Source organism: Quercus suber, unplaced genomic scaffold (assembly GCF_002906115.3).
Source record: "Quercus suber isolate HL8 unplaced genomic scaffold, Cork oak 2.0 scaffold_312, whole genome shotgun sequence".
In the NCBI taxonomy this organism is placed as follows: Eukaryota; Viridiplantae; Streptophyta; class Magnoliopsida; order Fagales; family Fagaceae; genus Quercus; species Quercus suber.
In genome coordinates this window covers 136,723-156,569 of record NW_027069768.1, presented here as the reverse complement: position 1 = coordinate 156,569, position 19,847 = coordinate 136,723, and the positions used below count along the sequence as shown (strand labels likewise).

The 19,847-nt window shown below is 34.0% G+C and overlaps 1 protein-coding gene and 1 long non-coding RNA gene across 2 annotated transcripts; one reads left to right on the top strand and one right to left on the bottom strand.

The window, feature by feature from the left end:
- Positions 1-3,302: 3,302 nt before the first annotated feature.
- LOC112006432 (F-box/LRR-repeat protein At5g63520) lies at positions 3,303-8,232 on the top strand. Its single transcript, XM_024038696.2, has 10 exons — positions 3,303-3,614; positions 3,738-3,845; positions 4,874-4,966; positions 5,120-5,239; positions 5,618-5,719; positions 5,798-5,837; positions 6,063-6,212; positions 6,754-6,935; positions 7,233-7,354; positions 7,507-8,232. Exons 1-10 carry the CDS (start codon positions 3,414-3,416, stop codon positions 7,901-7,903), a joined length of 1,515 nt encoding a protein of 504 aa, XP_023894464.1. The 5' UTR covers positions 3,303-3,413; the 3' UTR covers positions 7,904-8,232.
- A 267-nt stretch (positions 8,233-8,499) lies between these two features.
- LOC136071431 (uncharacterized) lies at positions 8,500-18,132 on the bottom strand. Its single transcript, XR_010632732.1, has 3 exons — positions 17,840-18,132; positions 15,899-16,176; positions 8,500-9,003 (listed from the first exon to the last, which is right to left on the bottom strand). It is a non-coding gene; the product is annotated as an uncharacterized LOC136071431 (long non-coding RNA).
- Positions 18,133-19,847: the final 1,715 nt, after the last annotated feature.

The window sequence follows — 19,847 nt, the reverse complement described above, 5'->3', positions numbered from 1 at the left end:
ATATCACAACATTTTCTAAATAATGAGTTTTTATTGACTATAATTTGAACTTATCACTGAAAATTACCTTTTATTCACTAATAACAGTAAGTAACAATTTGCACTTAGAATTTATTTGTAAAAATATTGTGAACATAAAATTTTTCATAATTTTGTAATTCAATCTTTAATAAACCAAAATTTTAGAGAGATCAAATTTTATTTTTAATGGACTCAAGTATTTATTATGGGTGTTCAAGTTTTTTTTTTTATTTTTTTTTAAAGGTGGTTAAGATTTTTTTTTGGGTTGGTTAATAACCTATATTAATTTAAAATTTAACTTTTTTTTAAGGTACATAAAAAAAAAAAAAAAAAAAAAAAAAAAAAAAAAAAAAACATTTGAAGTCCGATGTTCATGTGATCTGACCACCTTTCTCCTTATTAACAAGTAGCCCTTAGTCCCCTCCTAAAACGAGGTCCTATTTGGTGGTTTTTAATATTTAATTAATAAATTTAATATTTAATAATTTATTTTTAAATTAAAAAAACTTTAGTTAAAATTAAAAACCCACCCCTACCAAATTCCTTATTTTTTTGGACATTGTCGGCGACTCCAGTTGAGTTCTTTGCCGGAGGTTTTATAGACCCATTTTCATTGCAATACGTGATTAGTAATTTAAGACTTTTTTTTTTTTTTTTTTGGGTAAACCTAGTAATATAAGACTTAGGGCTGTTTGGTAGATCAACTTAAATACATATTTTCAGTTTTTAAACAATATTGCACATATTTTTATATACTTTTTTATCTACACATATTTTTAAAAAAATAAAAAATATTATTTAAACACACATATCAAACGAGCCTTAATCTTTAGATTTAAAAATTAAAAAATATTTTTGTTTGATAGAGAATAGTTTTGAACTTTCATTAGTCAAACAGTTCTAATTCCTTGATTTTATAAAAAAAAATGTTTCTAATTCCTTGGGCCTAGACCCTAGAGATTAGTCTCTCTCTCTCTCTGCATGATGTCATTTGGTTTTTTTTAATAACTTTCTTATTTAGAAATAAATATTAAAATAATAAATTTATTAATTAAATATTTGAAAATCACCAAAAACCGCATTGTTTTGCGAGGCTGTTTTGGGATGCAAAGAGCATATCCGCATCTGATTTTTATTAAAAAAAATTATTTTATCATTTCAAAAATTACTTTATCATTTATATTATATTATTTTACAACACACCTAACATTTTAACTTTTATTTTTCTATACAATACATTAAAATAATATATTTATCCAATAAAATATATAACCAAAAGTTATTCAGAGAGAGAGAGAGAGAGAGAGAGAGAGAAATTAATAAAATATGGGATTCATGTTTTACAAGTTGCTACAATATCGTCTTATATATAAGACAATATTGTAGCATTATTGCAAAAAAAATTATAATTAATAGTGTCGATAAAGCATGTCTTTTGCGCTTTGATGGTAAAATATCTCAACATATGCTGTAGGGACCAGATTTGGGACACTTCTTCAGGTTGAGAGAGTGGACCCAAACCCAGCTTGCCCTTCAATGAATTTATAGAGAGTGGGTTCAAGAACTAGGCCCTAGTAAGGGGTACAATTGCCCTGCGTGGTTGCATGTGGATTTATCAACTTAAACATGGATTGGGATGCACAATGATGCTCCTCGGACTGGTCTTCCGAGGCTTGATGTTCTTATTACTTCTTTTAAGATCGATTACAAAGGTTGAGAGCATACAAGTCGCTGCAGTACTCCTTCATGCAGATTTTTTTGTCCCCCTTTCAGGAGAGACTCCTTACGTTATATACCTCTTTAAACTGATCCTAACCCTCCATTTGTTGATCAGTTAGGCCACCACTTAAGAGCCTGTCCCATCAGCCGCATCCCCATTCTTCCAGTGGGTTGCAGCACCCAAGACAGCACTGTTCAGGGGTCCTGTCCTCATTAATGCGGCCAGGACGTTAGTTAAGGGCATTCAATGCAGAGGTGACAGCTCGCCTAAGGCTTGCTCCTTCGCCGTGCTTCCGTCATCGACACGTGGCACTGGACCCTCTCCTCCTTGGATATTCAAGAAGACCTCTCTTTGGTGGGGTGGTGCTCGTGTTCTTCCGAGGTCTCGGATGACCGAGGACGGGGCCATCCTCGGATATGTTCCTCGGGGGCCGGTCCTCGCGCTTTCATCCTCGGACCCCTCATGCATCCTCGGCGCGGGCCCCTGGGCCTGGCTTGGAGTGGGCCAAGGCTGCCTGATTTTCTGGTCCCACATATGCAATATAAAAGTGTGGGTGCAAATGCTCTAAGGACATAGTTAAATGGAGGTCTAATGGAAGCCTCAATTGAATACAATTTTTTTTATTTTTATGTACAATTTTTTAAAATCTCAATTTTTCCCATTTACAAGTATACTTTAGCATATTTTTAACAAAAAATTTAAATAAATTATTCTCAAACGGACACTTCGAGGACAAAAATAACTGAAAACAAAGTTAAAAAGAACTTAAACGAATTCTAGTAAAACTTAGCAAGATGAGTTTTGCATTTTAACCAAAGAATAATAATTATTGAATGGACACAAAAAATCCCATAAATTTTGTTCACAACTTGCCATATAACAAGTTGCAAGTGGTGAAGACGTTGACTCGCCATTTAATTTCTATCGTTCACAGCTCGCTACGTGATAAATTATGATAAAAATTGCAGGAATTATTTTTTTATTTTTTTGCGTGGCTGGCATTTTCCATGACATAAGTTTCAAGGTCCTACCAAGGATGAGTAATGCTAGCACTACCAAAATTGGCATAATTTTGTGCCATGCGAGTTGTAGCACAATTTAAAATTGTGCCATTTTGCCATTTTCAGTGTTACTAGCATTACTCACCAAGGACTGCTCCATGCTCGTTGTTGTTAACTACGTTGCTTATGTCACGGAGAATTCCATCCAGGTACTTAAAAGTTAGTTGTACTTATATATTAATAAAAAAATAATAGTATATGACATAGTTTTCAAAGTTCAACCAATTGTATTTATATATATATAAAATAATAATAATAATAATAGTGAATGACATAGGCTTCAAAGTTCAAACAATTGTATTTTTTCTACGATAGGACAAACAATTGTTTATATATATATATATATATAAATAATAATAGTAAATGGCACAAGTTTCAAAGTTCAAAAAATTATATTTATATATAAAAAATAATAAAATAAAAATAGTAATAAAAAAATCCACGTGGCTGGACTATGTTATTACATAGTAAAAGCAACCGTGAAGAGTAAGCCAGAGCGTATTGTCTTTAAATTTTTTTTTTTGTTTTTTCGATTTCAACAACTAGTGGCAGAGGCAGAGACCTCTTCATTTTCACTATCATCATCGTCGTCGTCGTCGTCAACGTTGAGAATGAGCAAGACCAAAAAGCACCGTACGACGCCGTGGTTCGAGGAGATAAACGGCGACGTATTGCAGAACATTCTAGAGAGACTGCCAGCGACGTGGTTCGCATCAGCGACGTGCGTTTCGAAGCAGTGGAACAGAGTCTGCAATCGCATCCTCTCTCGCCCTAAGCTCGCTTCTGCTCTCTCTCTCAACCCTTCTCTTGATGTAAATATATTTACCATCCTACCCTCTCTCTCTTCTCTTGTCTGACTCTCACAATTTCTTCTCAAATTGGAGTTGAATTTTTGTTGTTGTTGTTGTTGTTGTGTTTGTTGAAAAATTTGATAGATTGCTGTGAAGGAGGTTTTTGATAAGGCGTTATCGGAGCCGATTCGACCGCATTTCGCTATTGCAAACATTGGCAGTGGATTCTCCTTGATTGATGCTTTTCGCCTTGTATGATATTCATTCCAACCTTAATCTTACTTTTAACTTTTTATTTATTTATTATTCTTATTAGTTGTGAAGCTATGGATATTTCAATTCACAAAAAAAAAAAAAGAAGTTTTTTTTTTTTTAAATAATATATATTACCATTTCAGTTTTTGAATTTTTATTTTTATTTTTTATAGTTTGCTATATATATACAACTTGTCAACTTGATGAGGTGTTAAGGTTTTTATATATTTTTTTTTTTGGAGAAACGAGGTATACCTTTTCGAGTATCACACCAGGTTATTAGGGAGGAATCCTTAGGAAGTAGCCAAAATACTGGCAAGAGGTTTCGATCTCATGATTTTATGGATATCATGACACCTTAGAAATCTTTAAGCTGAGCCCTTGGTGTTACGAGGTGTTAAGTTGTAATCGGTGTTAGTTGTAATATTACTTTTTCAGTTTCACATGGGCTTACCACCCTAATCTTAATCTTACTTTTAATTTTATTATTATTATTATTAGTTTTTTTCTTTGATTTAAGGAATTTATTTTTAATTAACATTTATTGTCATGCAAGTTCAATTTTTAACAATGCTATATTTCTTTTTTTTTTTTTTTTTCTTTTTTTTTGAGGTTGTGCAACATAACTTTTTAGTTTCACATGGACTTACCATTGGCATGACTTTTATTGTACATGAGTTACAACATGTCAGGAACTTAACACGGACACAACTTTTAAAGTACATGAATTACAATATGTCAACTCAACAATAGTGTAAAAAGTTGTGAAATTTTTGTGTCCCTAGACTTATTATTATTAGCATTTTGACATTTTCCAGGTCAGCACTTTGCAACATATGGAATTACTTTAATAGAAAATAGATAGAAGGACAATTTATTTATTTATTTGAATTTTTCATGAACTGAATTGCAATTTTTTAAATATGAGGAACAAATATCGAACTTGAACTAAATTTAAGGGATGAGCAGTGTGTTTTAGCTTTTTTAAAGTGTGACTTAATTTTTTGTTAATGCTTATAATGCAGATAACAAAAAGATTGGGACCAAGTACTCCGCTTATTATTTCTACTGCTAGTGGATTAATTGGAAGGGAAGCTCTTACCAATGAATTTAGAGAGGTTTCTATCTTCTTCTTCTTCTTCTTCTTCTTTTTGGGTTGGGGGGCTGCTTTTTATTGATAAATTGTCATTTTTTGTTGAAGCTGTTGCCGAAGAATAATAATTTTACTTTTTGATGATTTTCTTTTCCCTTTTACTTAAATGTTAATGTAGGTCAAGCCTGATAGTGAAGCTGACAGTTACGTAGAAGCTATAGATACTGGCATTGTTTTCACTCTTGGCTATGTACCCGGATTAAAAGTTGATGCTATCCCGCTTCTACGAACAGCAAAGGTGACAAATTTGGCTCCAAAACATGAATTTGTGGTTATCTCTAATAGAGGCTTTATTGTGGAAATATTGATATTATGTTAAAATAATGAATTCATCACAAAATGCCCTTAAAATAATGAATGCATCACAAAATGCTCATCTTAGATGATGTGGCAGGGTGTGCAAGATATTTGGATACAATGTTCAATTTTGAGAGAAAATTAGGAAATTAAGCAAGCATGTCAGTTTGGATTAGATTAAGATCGGTGGACTTGTACAACTTTTTGTCATTCATTATTTTTTAAGATATGCATTATATATATATTTATATATATATATATATTTAGGAGCTTTTGAGTAGTTTGAGGGCATTGACATTAAGAAATATTTGGATATTAGGAACCTCAAGTGGCAATGCCTGACAAGTTTGTGAGGGATATCAAGGATTACACAGCATCTGTTTCGGGTTGTACATCCCCGGTTGGGATTATAATGTTTGGAGTAAGTTCATCCTTCTGTATCTTTAGGACAGTTCATCCTTGGTTGTGTTGCTAACTTGTGACATTGATGATGTTATAGGATCCACGTGTTGACATGAAACCCATTATTGATGTTTTGGGTAAGTATTTATCTGCCAATTCAATTTCCTTATTTGCCTTTTCTTGTATTAGACTTTCTTTTAGAGGAAAAGGAAATTAAATCTTTGTTTGGTGTATGTGAAAAGTCATGTAATGGAAGGCTTTCTTTGGTCCTTGGAAGATTTTTACTATTACTAGTAACTTTTGATGAACTGCTATATGGCAAGCTCATGCTTGATTTGCTTATGACAACTCGTGTATTGCAGATTATGCTATGCCAGAGGAAACTGTCATTGTCGGTGATGAGAGAGGCCACTTTCTATACAGAAGTGGGAATGAAACAAGAAATGTCAGTGGCAGTACAAAATCAGATGCTATAGCTCTAATATTCGCAAGGGATAAAGACAAGTCTAGTGGTATTATTTCTGTGTTTATTTATGTGGTGCTCTTTTTTTGATATAACATTTTCTGACATGCACACCTTTTCTATTTATATGTTGGATTTTCTAAGAGCACACAATAGTAAACTAATTTTGGAAAAAGTTTATTGGGAATTGAAAAAGTTTTGACAACTTTTTCAATTTCCAATAAAACTTTTTCAAAAATGGATTTGTTAATGTGTGCCCTAAGGGCATACATTAACCGGACCCTTATATGTTTAATAGATTTATGGACAATTTTGGGAAATAGAAATTAAAATTTATGTACAATTAAGAGGAGAGGGTGCTTGGTGAAGCTCACCTTTGTCACATCAATGTTTTCCCTCTTTTTGTTTTTAGGTCTTTATTGCTCTTATTAATATAACATTTCTGTAAATCTTTTGTTTGTTGCTTCACATTATAAACTTGTCTGTATTCTATGTACGTACTTTGTTTTTGCTCAAAGTTGTGATTTTCTATCACTAACGTCTCTCCTTTTTTTTTTTTTTTTGCCCTTGGGTTTTCTGTAAATTATAAGGTATAGGGGATATTCAATTCCATGTTGCATTGTCAAATGGTGTATCAGCAGTAGGTCCCATATACAAGGCAGTTTCTGTTAGAGTGAACAAACCTGATTGCACTACATGGCTTACTGCTAAAAGGGAAGGAGACATGGATATTCTTGATGGTCAGAGAATTCTTGATGATATCTATGATGAGGTGCATTATTTTCAAACAATAAATTTGTGGTTGAATCATAATGTTGTTTCCCCATAGTTTCTGTTCTTTTGAAATCATGGGACCAGGAGATGATAACCTTCAACTGCTTCTCTTATTTCTCCTTTTATGTACTCAAACATGGAGACTATGTTGATGCAAAGATCTGCAAACCCCTGCACTAACTCACATATTATAAAATTTAAGAACGATTTATATAGAATGAGATATGTAGACTTGTTTTATGTCAGTTTGTCTCTTTCTATATGTTTGCTTCTTATAAAATGAAATATGTTGCAGATGGAAAATCATACTGATGAGTCTCCTGATCTGTACATTGGGGTTACAAAACGAAGAAAGTACTGTATTGAGTCAGAGAAAACGAGGTTGATAACATCCTTGGCGCTTCATGGAGTTATAGAGTAACTATTCGAAACCTCTTCTTAAATGAATAGTTTATTTGTTGGGGTTTCTTTTGTTGCCACTTGACTAGTATTATAGTTTAAATAGTTCTTTGTTGCATTCATCTTTTAAAAAAAAAAATTAACATCAGAAGTATGTTTGCTATAAACAGAGGAAATGAAGAGTGCCTTTATGTCAATGGTGTCAACATCAAAACTGGTGATTACTTCCAATTCTACCATTCAGATTCCAATTTCGCATTATCCTCATCTAGTGATGCCTATGTAAACCTCAAAAGCTTGAAGAAGGAAGTTTTTGGAGGGCTTATTTTTGCATGTTGTGGGCGCGGCGAGTCATTCTTTGGACGCTGCAACGTTGATAGCTATCCACTCTTGGAGAACTTTCCTGGGGTCCCATTGGCAGGAATATTCTGCTGTGGGGAAATTGGACGTGGCCCTTCAAGTTTGATTGGAGAAAGCAACAAGGAGAAGTCTGCCCGCTACTGTATGCATGTCTATAGCACTGTTTATCTAGCGATGTCACATACCTCTGCATGTCCAGAGTGTTAAAATTTTGTGCCAACAGAACCCCAGGAAAGTTCTCCGTGGACGGTGGAGGGCAAAAAATAATATTCTGTTGAACTTACAAAAAGTAGAAATTTGTGGCAGCCAAGCTGATCATGGTGGCCTAGACTGTTTATATTATATCTGCTTTGACTGTAGCTATGTTTTTGTATAAGATGTATGTTTTTCTATTTTGTTAACAGAAACATACATTAGGTTATTGTTTGTCATAAAGTTTATTTTCCTTGTGGACTCTAATATTACAATAATCAGGCTTTAGTCCCAAAATTTCGGGGTTGGCTATGTGGACTTCAATATACCTCTTTCAAATTTTACTTGGTTGCATGTTGCCACATTCCCCTTATCTTTTGTTGTTGCTGTTGAACTTACATTCACGTTTACTTCTGAAGTCAGATCTAGAAAATTTAATACCCTGGCATTTTACAGTTTGAAGCTGAGCTTGGTTCATTATACTGGATTATGTAGATTCCTGAACAAAGTCGTAGGAAATACTTATAAACGATGGTACAAAATAAACTTAATAATTTTTCATGAATTTTATAAGGTGGTCAAGAAAGATGGGTACAAATTAAAGGGCAGTATGGAGTGAATCGATAAATGTCTTTCATCTTTTGAAATTCCCATTTATTTTGGGACCAACAAAAAGCATCTCTTCGATCTTGAGAGGAATAGAAATACGAAACGTTGCAGTAATCTTCTGGTCATTGATGCCTTCTATTTTTCTCATCCGAACTTCTATTTTGGTTTTTGGTGAAAAAGGAATAGAATTAAACAAAACTAAAGATTACAATGTCTTTCATACCCCAAGCATCCAAAAATAATTGGTACAAAATAAAGGAAGGGGGTGCAAATGCAAAACAAAGCTATCACTAGTAGGAGATCATTCCTTTGCCAAAAAGTCCGTGCATTGAATACCTCTGCAGAAAATGTGGTTGATGTGAGTTTGCTCAGACAATCTTCTCTTTCAAAGAGAAATTTGTACACGAATGTAGAATTCCATGCTTGTGTATTGTGATTTTGACTCTTTCATCCAATCCGTCAAAGGCTCCAATGGTATAAGCAAAAAGTCCGTGCATTGATTACCTCTGCAGAAAATGTGGTTGATGTGAGTTTGCTCAGACAATCTTCTCTTTCAAAGAGAAATTTGTACACGAATGTAGAATTCCATGCTTGTGTATTGTGATTGTGACTCTTTCATCCAATCCGTCAAAGGCTCCAATGGTATAAGCTCAAAAGTCTCTCCAATTACGTCGCAACAAGACTTTCAACACAACTTTCATGTTTGTTTTCACGTTTTTCCAGTTGCAACTTGCAATTGATGCTGGAAAATATGTTCTTTTTGGCCTCATTGACAGTGAGACAGTTACTTATTCCATTCATATGATACTTGGAATGTTACCAATAAAACAAGTGTAACAAGTTGAAAATTGAGGAAACTGCTTTCCTTTTCTGGTGGCGCATAAATTCATAAACTAAAACAATGAAAAAGGTTAGTTGACATGCTCTTGAAGATTCTAGGGAGAGTTCACTTGGTGGACACATTGACATAGTATATTTAGAGGAGTTAAAGCTGAGCAAGGCGCACGCGCACACAGACACATATTTGCTAGTCTAGGCATCAAACTTCTTGCTTTTATACCATGGAATTCAATGGTAGTGAATTACTCTGGGAGAAAATATCTCTTGTGACAGACATATCAATTCATCCATGTAACAATCTAACGAATAAATGTCATGTGATTAACAGTCTAATGAATGAATGTTATGTGATCTAATTATATATATATATATATATATATGTTTCAGTTGGTCCCATCAACTTTCTTCGTGCTATAGACTCATTAGGTTATTATATAGGTGACTTGATAGTTGATATACTTGTTACAAAAGATGCTTTCTCCCTCTCCACCTAAAAGAAAAGGAGATTTAAAAAAAAAAAAAAAAAACTACATACACTGCATTGCCCATTTATTATTATTATTTGAATGCACATACATGAGCATTATTAGTTTTTAAGGGTCTCTCAATGCTCCAAAACTTATATTTTATAATAGGAAAAGAGTATCACCTACCTACCAATAAAATATAAACGGAGTGCATGTTATTCTCCAAAACAAGAAAGATGGTAAAAGAAAGTAAGCTGAAAATGACTTTTCATTTTCAAATGAATACTATTAAGATTTATCTAATAAAATTTTGGCCATGAAGTGGAGTCTCTCTTTTGAGTAATTATTAAATAATCCAAAAGCAATTATTCCCCCTCAAGTTTCACTAATAAAATTCATAGTATAATCCACCAATGGTTTCACTAATGAAATTCATAGTATAATCCACCATTCATGTGAGAAATGAGAGTATTACATTATTACTCCTTGAGTATTGAATAATTTTTCTTCTTTGTTTCACTTAAGCAAAGAGATCAAATCCTATTTCATATAACTTGTGTACTTATAATTTTCTATACAACATGGAAATAAATGAAAACGAGGAAAAAAAAAATCCTAATGCTAGATGCAATGATCATGCAGTTTGTGTCATAATCTGTAAGAAAATTGTTAAAGTTATGTATTGCAAATTTTACTATAAGAGGCTTACAAATTGATATGACAATAAATATAATTGATGTCACTTCAACAAAATAACAAATGTTAGAGATTTTACCAAATCAAGGAGTGACAATGAGAGAACAAAAAAACACATCAAGTAAATAGAAATTAATGATTGACTTGGAGGCACAATTGAATGTTGTCCTTAGACAATATTTGTCCCCATACGCAAGTTGCTAAAGGGTTTCTATGTTGGGTTTTATGGAGCTTAGTTGTGTTTGATCCGGTTGACGTCCCAACCCGAAATAATGTTGCATGGTTTTTAATGAGAGATTTTCTGAGGTTTAGTCCATGGAGCAGAGGTTTGGCCTGATAGGCCCAAGCCGTAGCGCTTTGGCCCGTTTTGTAGCCCATTGCGAATCCTGTGCGTAGGATATAGAAACCATTGTTTTGGTGATTTGGGCTTCTTGATGTAGTTTTTGAGAGAGAGAAAAACGGCATTGCTGCACTTTATATTTTTCCCTGATAATAGTGAAATTCTTGCAACTCCGTGGACGTAGGCAAATTGGTGAACCATGTAAATATTGTATTGCGCATGTGATTATTTTTCTTTGGCATGTGTTTTCTCTATTTTGTTTCTCACAAGTTTATAAATTCCGTGTTAAGTCCCTACAACTGGTATCAGAGCCTAGGGTTAGGTTTGAGTGGGAGCAATGGCAGAAGAAGTAGGAAAGGTGTCTGGAATAGAAAAGTTCGATGGCACTAAATTTGGATTTTGGAGGATGCAAATCGAGGATTATTTTTATGGGAAGAAGTTGCATCTGTCATTTCTAGGGGAAAAACCTGCAATTATGAAGGATGAGGAATGAGCTTTTCTTGACAGATAAGTACTGGGAGTCATCAGGTTAACTCTGTCTTAGTTTGTTGCACACAATGTTGCAAAGGAGAAGACCACAGCAGAACTGATGAAGGCTTTGTCTGGTATGTATGAAAAGCCGTCAGCAAATAATAAGGTGCATCTGATGAAGAAATTATTCAATTTGAAGATGGCAGAGAATGCATCAGTAGCACAACATCTGAACAATTTAACACTATCACAAATCAATTGTCGTCTGTAGAAATTAATTTTGATGATGAGATCCATGCATTGATCGTTTTGGCTTCTTTGCCAAATAGTTGGGAGGTAATGAGGATGGCAGCAATCAATCCTACAAGAAAAGAAAAGCTCAAGTACAATAATATATGAGATTTAATTCTGGCTGAGGAGATTCGCAGAAGAGATGCAGGTGAAACCTCAAGATTTAATTCTGCCCTAAACCTTGAGATAAGAGGCAAAGGTAATGACAGAAATTCAAATCGGGGCAGATCAAAATCCAAAAATTCTAATCGGAACAAAAGTATATCTAGATCAGGCCAACAAGTACAATGCTGGAACTGTGGGAAAACAGGTCACTTTAGGAGGCAATGCAAAAGTCCTAAGAAGAAGAATGTATATGATTTTGCTAATGCTGTAATAGAAGAGGTATAAGATGCATTACTTCTTACAGTAGACAATCCACTTGATGATTGGGTTTTAGACTCAGGAGCTTCGTTTCATACCACTTCACACCAAGAAATCATACAGAACTATGTTGCAGGTGATTTTTGTAAGGTGTATTTGGCTGATGGTACAACCTTGGATGTTGTAGGTATAGGAGACATCCGGATATTGTTTCCCAATGGGTTTATTTGGTTACTAGAGAAGGTTCGACATATTCCTGACCTGAGAAGGAATTTGATTTATGTTGGACAACTTGATGATGAAGGGCGTGCAATACTGTTTGTTGGTGGTACTTGGAAGGTTATAAAGGGAGTTAGAGTATTGGCCCGTGGAAAGAAGGTTACAATTGCAGTTGTTGAAACAAGTACTAATACAAGCCTATGGCACTGTAGACTTGGTCACATAAGTGAGAAAGGAATGAAGATGCTACTCTCAAAAGGGAAACTACCAAAATTGAAGTCTGTTGATTTTGACATGTGCGAAAGCTGCATCTTAGGAAAGCAGAAAAATGTGAGCTTCTTAAAAAATAGCAGGACACCAAAGGCTGAAAAATTGGAATTAGTACACACTAATTTGTGGGGGCCTTCTCCGGTTGCATCTCTTGGAGTTTTAAGGTATTACATCACTTTCATTGATGACTCAAGCAGAAAGGTATGAGTTTATTTTCTGAAAAATAAATCTGATGTATTTGAGACTTTTAAGAAGTGGAAGGCTATGGTTGAGACAAAAACAGGTCTGAAAGTAAAATGTTTGAGGTCAGATAATGGAAAAGAGTACATAGATGGAGGGTTCAGTAAGTATTGTGTTGCACATGGAATCAGGATGGAGAAGACTATTCCTGGGACACCACAACAAAATAGTGTGGCTGAGTGCATAAACAAAACTCTCAATGAGCATGCTAGGAGTATGAGGTTGCATGTTGGATTACCAAAAACTTTTTGGCTTGGTGCTATTAGTATTGCAACTTACCTGATAAACCGAGGACTATCAGTTCACATAGAGTTCAGACTTCTTGAAGAGGTTTGGAGTGGTAAAGAGGTAAAGTTTTCCCATTTAAAAGTTTTTAATTGTGTTTCTTATGTTCATATTGATTCTGTTGCTCGTAGTAAACTTGATAGAAAGTCTAAAATATGTTTTTTCATTGGCTATGGTGATGAGAAATTTGGCTATCTATTTTGGGATGAACAAAATAGAAAAATCATCAGAAGTAGAAATTTGATATTTAATGAACATGTTATGTACAAGGATAGGTCAACTGTAGTGTCAGATGTTACAAAGATAGTTCAAAAGAAATCTGAATTTGTCAATTTAGATGAATTGACTAAAAGTACTGTCCAGAAAAGGGGTGAAGAAGATAAAGAGAATGTAGATTCACAGATAGATCAGAGTACACCTGTAGCTAAAGTACGTAGATCTTCCAGGACCATTAGAGCTCCACAGCGTTATTTACCTGCTCTAAATTATCTCATGTTGACTGATGTTGGTGAGCCAGAATGTTATGATAAAGCTTTGCAGGATGAAAATTCAAGCAAGTGAGAGTTAGCCATGAAGGATGAGATGAATTCCTTGTTGGGGAATCAGATATGGGAATTGACTGAATTGCCAATAAGAAAGAAGGCTTTGCACAACAAGTGGGTGTACAGAATAAAGAATGATCATGATGGTAGCAAGCATTACAAGGCCAGATTAGTTGTCAAAGGGTTCTAGTAGAAGAGGAGTATTGACTACTCAAAAATATTTTCTCCAGTTGTGAAGATGTCAACAATCAAACTAGTACTGGGAATGGTGGCTGCAGAAAATTTACATCTTGAGCAGTTAGATGTGAAGATGGCATTCCTTCATGGTGACTTGGAGGAAGATATTTACATGATCCAACTTGAAGGGTTTATTGTTCGGGAACAAGAGAATCTAATCTGCAAACTGAGAAAGAGTTTGTATGGCCTAAAACAAGCTCCAAGATAATGGTTCAAGAAATTTGACAGTTTTATGCATAGAATTGGGTTTAAGAGATGTGAAGCCAATCATTGTTGTTATATCAAGTTCTTTGGCAATTCTTACATCATTTTATAGTTGTATGTGGATGATATGTTCATTGCAGGGTCTAACATTGAGGAGATTAATAATCTGAAGAAGCAATTGTCAAAACAGTTTCCAATGAAGGATTTGGGAACTACAAAGCAAATCTTTGGTATGAGAATCATTAGAGACAAGGTTAATGGTACATTGAAGCTTTCACAGTCAGACTATGTGAAGAAAATTCTCAGCAAATTCAACATGAATGAAGCTAAACCAGTGAGCACACCCTTGGGTAGTTATTTCAAACTAAGCGCAAAGAACAGTCACCGAAGACAGTAGAAGAAAGGGACCATATGAGTAAGGTGCCCTATGCCTCAGCTATTGGCAGCTTGATGTATGTTATGGTGTGTACAAGGCCTGACATTGCACATGTAATGAGAGTTGTAAGTAGATTCATGAGTAGGCTTGGAAAGCAGCATTGGGTGATAGTCAAGTGGATTTTGAGATATCTGAGGGGTTCATCAGATACGTGTCTTTGCTTCATAGGTGCAAGTTTGAAATTGCAGGGTTATGTAGATGCTGATTTTGCTGGTGATATTGATAGTAGAATGAGTGCTACTAGGTTTGTTTTTACTCTGGGTGATACAGCTATATCCTAGGCTTCAAATCTACAAAAGATTGTTACTTTGTTTACTACAAAAACTGAGTATGTTGCAACAACTGAAGTTGGAAAGGAGATGATTTGACTACATGACTTCTTAGATGAATTGGGTAAGAAGTAGGAGATATGCATTCTACACAGTGACAGTCAGAGTGCAATTTTTCTTACTAAAAATTCGGCTTTTCATTCAAAGTTGAAGCATATACAGATAAATACCACTTTATCAGTTACCTTGTTGAAGATAAGCTGGTAATACTTGAAAAGATTTGTGGATCTAAGAACCAGACAGACATGTTGACTAAGGGTGTCACTATTAAGAAGTTGAAATTGTGTGTAGCTTCAGTTGCTCTTCTAGCTTGAGGAAATGAGGATGAGTTACAGGGATGAGAGATTGTTTTTTGAAGGATTGTGGTTGATGTTGGAGATTGAACTAGTCTCTAAGTGGGAGATTTGTTAGGCTTTATGGAGCACAGTTGTGTTTGATCTGGTTGACGACCTGACCCAAAATAATGTTGCGTGGTTTTTAATGGGAGATTTTCTGAGGCTTAGTCTATGGAGCGGAGACTTGGACCAATAGGGTTTCTTGATATAGTTTTTGAGAGAGAGAAAAACTGTACTGCTGCACTTTGTATTTTTCCCTAATAATAGTGAAATTCCTACAACTCCGTGGACGTAGGCAAATTGTCGAACTACATAAATACTGTCTTGTGCATGTGATTATTTTTCTTTGGCCTGTATTTTCTCTATTTTGTTTCTCACAGGTTTGGGAATTTCGAGTTAATTCCCTACATTCTACAAACTTGTCCCCATGATACAACCAAATTTATTAGGTTCTACAAATAGCAATTTTGGAGAATACCCACAGGATTTTGTGTGTTTCTTTGTAACTTACTATCTTGGAGAGATATTCTAACATGTTATTTAATGTTCATTTTTCAAGCGAACATAAGCCTCTAAAGTGAGATATTCTAACATGTTATTTAATGTTTTCACTTAGTTTAGAAAATCACTTAGGAAAATGTTCACATACTCTATCACTTTAAGAGTTTAAATTCCTATCCTTTAGATTCTCTACTTCACTTTATTACATTTAAGCATGTCAAAAGTTCATTCTTATTTCTCAATTCAAATAAATTTGCAACACATGCAAATATTCTAACAAAGAAACTCATTAATCAATTTGAAATTTAAATTGCCCATGAACAAGAAATTTGTACCTTCAATGTTCAAACTATGAACATGGCTTTTAATGCGTTCACAATGTGAAAGAATCATCACATTGTCTTGCCAATAAAGAAACTTGTTTCTTTAAGCCTTGTTCCATTGAATCTTCATTGTGATCGATTCATCATTTGAAGAACTCTTCAAATCCAAGCCAATTGCTCTTTCTACCATGTAAAATTGGTCCCATCAAAGCAATCCAATTTCACCAAACCATGGTTCAAAATCTTCAAAGTTGTACCATCTTTACTCCTTGTCTTGTAGCAAATATTGTCTAAGATTGTTAGGGATTTTACCAAATCAAGGAGTGACAATGAGAGAACAAAAGAACACATCAAATAAATAGAAATTAGTGATTAACTTAGATGCACAATTGAATGTTATCCTTAGACAATATTTGTCCCCATACGCAAATTGCTAAAGGGTTTCTACAAACCTGTCTCTAGGATACAACCAAGTTTATTGGGTTCTACAAATAGCAATTTTGAAGAATATCCACAGGATCTCGTGTGTTTCTTTGTAACTTACTATTTTGGGGAGATATAAGCATTTATTTATACCAATAGGGTTATATTCCATCAAAAGACATGTATGGAGAATTAAAATGTTTCATAAAACCGTTCACAATGCTTGAAACCTCTTCAAACTCTCTAAACAGTCACCAGAAAATTTTGCAAAAAAATCCTGTTCACGATTTTCGATCAGTCGAAAATTACTTTCGATCGATTGAGTGTTCTTTTTGATTGGTCAAACAGGAATTGAGCAGCGATCAAGACATCTAGAAACTCTAGGATTTTTTCTTTACCATTTCGATCGATCGAGCCAAAGCTTTGACCAATCGAAATTCCTGGAATTTGAATTTTCACAAACAAAATTCTAGAATTCGAATTTTAACTTTATTCATTTTACAAATGAGTACTCTCCAACCTTATATCATTATTACAACCTATCCATGTATATACTTATATATACAATAACAAATAGGTGTTTAAATTACTATTTGTGACTGGAAACACATTAGTTGATACTTTGTATGACTTATGTAATAAAATTTGTAATATTCATAACATCACTCCATGCCAATAAAATGAGATGCGCGTATACTCTATTGGATGTTGATATTTCATACCTTGAAAATGCCAGTCATGCAACATTCAGATTTGTATATTTTCAATTCTTCTCTGACATCTAAGAGCAAATTTATGCATGGTATTCTTTTTTTGTACGTGCAAAAACTGGGGGAGTGGGAGAAAACAAAAAGAGTAGTAAATGCATTGCAGAAGTACTGCAATAGTTTCCATTTTCACTAAATTGATTGTATTGCTTTCACTAGTAACTTTCACAAAAAAAGTATTTGGGAATGTTAATTACTTGTGGTTCCTTAAATGTATCCTCCAGATTTTTTGGTTTTTGTTTTTTGATGAAAGAATTTCAGTTCATCAAAACTGAGTGATACAACATATTACAAAGATGCAGCCTTGCTGCAAACAAAGCCAACAACATTCTCAAACTGTTAAACATAATTGCATAAGCCAGCTTAATTTGCTATAAAAGAATCAACAGGCTTTATCCTACAAATCATGGAAGCTATAAATCTATAATATCCGAATATTCCCTATATGGTGAATGATAATGATGACTCATAAAATCATATCAGACATGTTAGAGGCCATCAGCACCTATCATCCTCGATTTTCATTCTAAACACACTCTTATAAAAGAATTATTAAAGAAATCAACATGGCATGACAGTGTATATATATATATATATGACCACAAAAAAAGCAACATATAAATGAGGTATATTTCAAGCATACAAAATATATAAGTAAATATGATATTGGCACGGCTCAATCAAATTAAAGGACCCAAACCCTTGGGAGATTTGATTTGATTGAGCCGTTCCAACATCCCAAAAATTTTCATTATTTACTTACCCCTGCAAGAAGTTGATACTAATGAAGGATGAAACAGTACTCAACACATTTATGTTCACCTCGATCGATCATGTTCTTGAGTAATTTGGGCTTGTTGATGTACAAATCTATTCATGTTGCATAGGCATGAAAATAGATTGGAAGAGAAAAATGAAAATGAAACGAAAACCGAAACCTACTAGCAATAAGCAACTATTAGCAGCAGCCGGGTTTGATAAACATGATTGAGATATAAGGAAAAGAAGAAGGAAGTGAGAGGTAAATATAAAAGGGGTTGGCAAGAAAACTATGGTTGGTTGAGACGTCAGGGTATTTGCTTCAATTAGAAGACCTTTAATTTATATAAAATTTTCCGATTAGGTCTTCCACCAAGAACAGTGGTTGATGACAACGTCAAATAATGCACATAGGAAATTTCCTTTCGTCACTAGTATCACCAAATTCATTTCTTGTAGTGTTTCTAATGGTGTGCCAAAATATTATGTTCTTTTTCATGCACGATATTGTCTATAGTCCTGAATTTGCAATCAAATTATTATAACTTTAGAAAAACTAGAACAAGTTTCATCTGGAATATATTTAATTAACTACAAAAAGACCCGGTAATCCAATTACCGCGCCCATAAAGTCACTTTGTCGATGAAAATTTTCATATCCTATTGTATCACCTCCACCAAAAAGAAATATTGGGATCTTGACCTAATAATAAAAAAATAATAATTATAAAAAATCAGGCCATAAGTTTCACATCCTAACGTATTATGTCCACCCCGTCATATGTCACGCACAGCAAAAAGAATCTATTGGCATGTGAAGAAAGATTGTCATGGAGCATGAACTCATAAGTTTCAAATAGTATAGCATCTTTGAAAAAAAAAAATACAAGTATGAGTGATAAACTATTTAAATATTATTTGCATTTAAATGCATAAATGTGTGTGGCCTATTAGTGTTAATTACAATATGCACAAGATCATTGAGAGGTTGAACTACCAACCTATGAAGGCATGAACCAGCCAATACTTAGTAATTTGCCACATGATAATGACGCTTTGAGAGTGGGATGATTGCATTTTCCACATCATATTGTGGTGGAGGGGTCCCATATTATTAACAACAACAAAAATAATAGGCTACTACCATGTCCCTATATTGTCCTTAAGATTTTTGTCCAAATTGATTGGAAGAACCATGGTGTCATATTTTGGTGTGTACTTGGATGCAATTTGCTGATTGCCTTTTTTTTTTTTTTTTTTTTTAGGTTAAACCAAGAAAAATGGTTTGGATGGAGTGACTTGTGTGACTTTTCGACTTAGGCGTAACCATAATAACCCTTAATTGCTCTCAAGCTAAGACCTCATTTTAATGAAGTATAAGGAGCACCAACACGTCACTAATGGGGATTGCTGATTGTTTATTTGTGGAGAGTACTATAGAAGAAAATAAAGGGGAAAAAAATGTATTTTATATTTTATTTTAGGGATTTTCAAACCCACTTAAGAGGGTTGTTGAAAAGTGTTTAATAATATCATATAATTTAGTCATTAAATGCGTTTGACAAAAAATCCAACAATTAATATGGAGCAAATTGTAGAATTATACATTACAATTATTTTCTAAAATTTTGTTTTTGGGTGGGTAGGCTTTTTATGGTTCATCCATTCTCTCCACTAAAGACACAAAGAAGAAGCTTCCTACCATTGGAACACATACCTAATCTCTTGTCCTGTCTTTCTCACTACATAGCTCATATAGTTTATTTAATTAAGAAAATCAATCCGCACGATCCTGAAAATGAAATTAGGTTTGACCTATAATGTGTAAAAGCAAAGCCGTATATTCTGCCATCAACTTCCAAAGTAACCAAAGTTCGACCCTCAAAACCCAAAGTTTTGACTCTACTGAGATTGGTAATCATTTTTTCTTGTTGCTCTTGGATACACATGCATCTTTCTGCTCAAAGTTAAATGGATATTTCGGCCCTAGGTCACAGCACCACAAATCTAAT